Source organism: Galeopterus variegatus, unplaced genomic scaffold (assembly GCF_000696425.1).
Source record: "Galeopterus variegatus unplaced genomic scaffold, G_variegatus-3.0.2 Scaffold7560, whole genome shotgun sequence".
NCBI classification, from domain to species: domain Eukaryota; kingdom Metazoa; phylum Chordata; class Mammalia; order Dermoptera; family Cynocephalidae; genus Galeopterus; species Galeopterus variegatus.
This window is the reverse complement of record NW_007733671.1, coordinates 12044-14421: the sequence shown is the minus strand read 5'-3', so window position 1 is coordinate 14421 and position 2378 is coordinate 12044. Positions and strand designations below refer to the sequence as shown.

The 2378-nt window shown below is 43.6% G+C and overlaps 1 protein-coding gene across 1 annotated transcript in view; it reads right to left on the bottom strand.

The window, feature by feature from the left end:
* LOC103607583 (dynein heavy chain 9, axonemal-like) overlaps positions 1-1387 on the bottom strand; it is a gene marked incomplete at both ends in the record, with an annotated part of 88996 nt that extends 87609 nt beyond the window's left edge. The window contains one exon of the mRNA XM_008592073.1: positions 962-1387. Coding sequence (XP_008590295.1) covers positions 962-1387 — 426 coding nt within the window. The remainder of the gene's footprint in view (positions 1-961) is intronic.
* Between the last annotated feature and the right edge of the window lie 991 nt (positions 1388-2378).

The following is a 2378-nucleotide window of genomic DNA, read 5'->3' as shown; positions in this document are numbered from 1 at the left end:
TTTTTAAGTAGAGAAATTGGTTTCAAGGATCTTTGAACTAGAGCCTCTAGACATAGAGGCAAGTACTATCGTGTCTATTTTATTTTGAGAAACTGAAGTTTGGGCATTTTAATGACCTTTCCATAGGTCGTACAACTAGTAAATATTGCAGCTTGCATTGGATGGAATTCTAGCTTCTATGGTATCCTCCACGATTCTGGTTTCTACCTCTCACTTTGCTACTATTCATTTTAATGGGAAAGGTGGCGGTCAGGGGAAAATCTCTCTCTCAAATAGGTGTGAACCCAAGACCCCCATCACTATACCCTGATCCTTGATGCAGACATAATAATAATATCTACATGGGGCTTATAAAAGTTAGTGACCCCTTACAGTTTTATTTTTAAAGACAGGGGACTGCTCCTTAAACCATGGTACATGACTTGCTTTTAAAAGCTTTGATAAAACAATGCATACAGTCTAAAGCAGGCCCATATGTCCACACTACAGAGTGTGAGACTGGCAGACGGTTGGCCAGACTGAAGATAATAGACACAAAAGATAAAGTCAGATGGCTAAAACCTACACTTCAGAGAGAAAGAAGAAAGAATCTTGAAATTTAAAACCTTTGATCTTAACTATCAAATGCACAAAAATGTTAAATTCTTTCATGGCCAATAAGAGAACAGTCAGCTCCACGGATAATACTGTGAGTCTATTGCATGTATCTACCTGTCATCTTTTCTTTCCTCGTAGGAAAAGGAGAAAACCTTTCAGGACTGGAGCTGTAAACCAATGATCTAGGGGATTTGTCTTGTTTAGTCTAAACTGTGTTGGAGAATGACATGTAAAAAGTTGCCTCCACTGAAAAATGAGATTTTGCATAAAAATTTGGCTTTCTGGTGTCTCTCTACAAATCCCAACATAAGGCAACAGCCGGTGGCAAGGGGGTATTTGTATTAGAGGCTCTGGGTTCACTCACAGCGATCTTGTCTTTGATGGCTGCCAACTTCTCCTGGGCAGCGGTGAGGTCCGAGGTGGCTTTGTTCAATGCCTGGCGCTTGGGTTCCACATCGCAGAAGACCTCGTAGAACCTTACGATGTTTATGACCCAAGAGCAGAGGCCTGCAGCTGCATAGGACTTGGTGGCCACAAACTCCGGATTGAACTCAGGGTCTTGCAGATATGGCCGAATGGCTTTGAGGCAGTTCTCGTGAATGTTCTCTTTGTCAAAGTTGATGAGGGAGTCCAGGAAGCCATCCACTCTGGCCATAGTGACCTTAGCAGCCTTCCAGCTCCGGTCCTTGGGCACTTTGCCACCGGGGGCCATAAGCACCATCACGGCAGCAGTGACATTGCTGACAGCCGGAGGTGGAGACCCAAATGACTTCAGCTCTGTCAGGTTGGTCTAAGCAAAGAGAAGGAGGTCATTAGAGGAAAATGAATGGGCTCGCTTTGTCCTCTGCCACTAACAGAGTTAGGCTGTGGAGTGATCGATCTGAAAGCACAGCTTTGAATCCTGCAGCAGCCCTCTGAATTTTAAATATCATGACTCATCAGAAGGAAACCAAAGCTACTCCCCGATGGCTTCAGACTTCCCTAAATGGTTAGCCGGGACTCAGCTATGTCCTCTCAACGCTTGAACTGACTTGCAGCCCATTAGAGACACAATTATTTCACGTTCAAACTAAAAACTATATGGATGCCGACATACTCTGAAATAGGCAGCACCCATGAATAAAAGAGAAGATTGTTATAAATTAATTTCCATCCTGGATCGAAGAGAACAGCACTGTCACCCAGCTAATTTTTTTTCCCTTTAATTAAACCGCTTTGTTCCATGAACTTGTTCTAACTACACTTGACTGTCCTGATAGCAAAGAGGCATTTTCTGCCAAGAAATAATACGGATAGAAAGCTGGGCATGGCCTGCCAGCCAGCTGCTTCTGCCTGGTCTTGGGCTTGTCCTTTGCTCCGAGATTCACTTGTTCCAGAAAGATACGGCTGAAAGATCTGAACTTGGCAAGTCACTTAAACATTCCAGGGCTTGCTGCCTTCATCTATATATTGGGGGTTGGGGGACCCACTAATCTGTAAATTAAATTGTGTCATAAATGTATATGAAGTTGGCTTGCTGTGACATTGAATGAGAAGACTATGACCAAGAAACCACTTGCTTATGGGAAGGCTTATTTTGTAAGTGGGGGAGTCTTGATTTCAAAGATTAGATCCTTGTGCCAAATTAATAGGAGGTACTCTTGAGCCTGGAAATCCACATACAAGGGGGATTATTTCTAGCCCCTGATGGAAGTCCCCAGGAAGGTACCCTACTTGCTTTTGCAGCTGTTTCACTTTTGGTTATGACAAACCTGTCAGGGCAGGAACAAAGGACAGTGCGA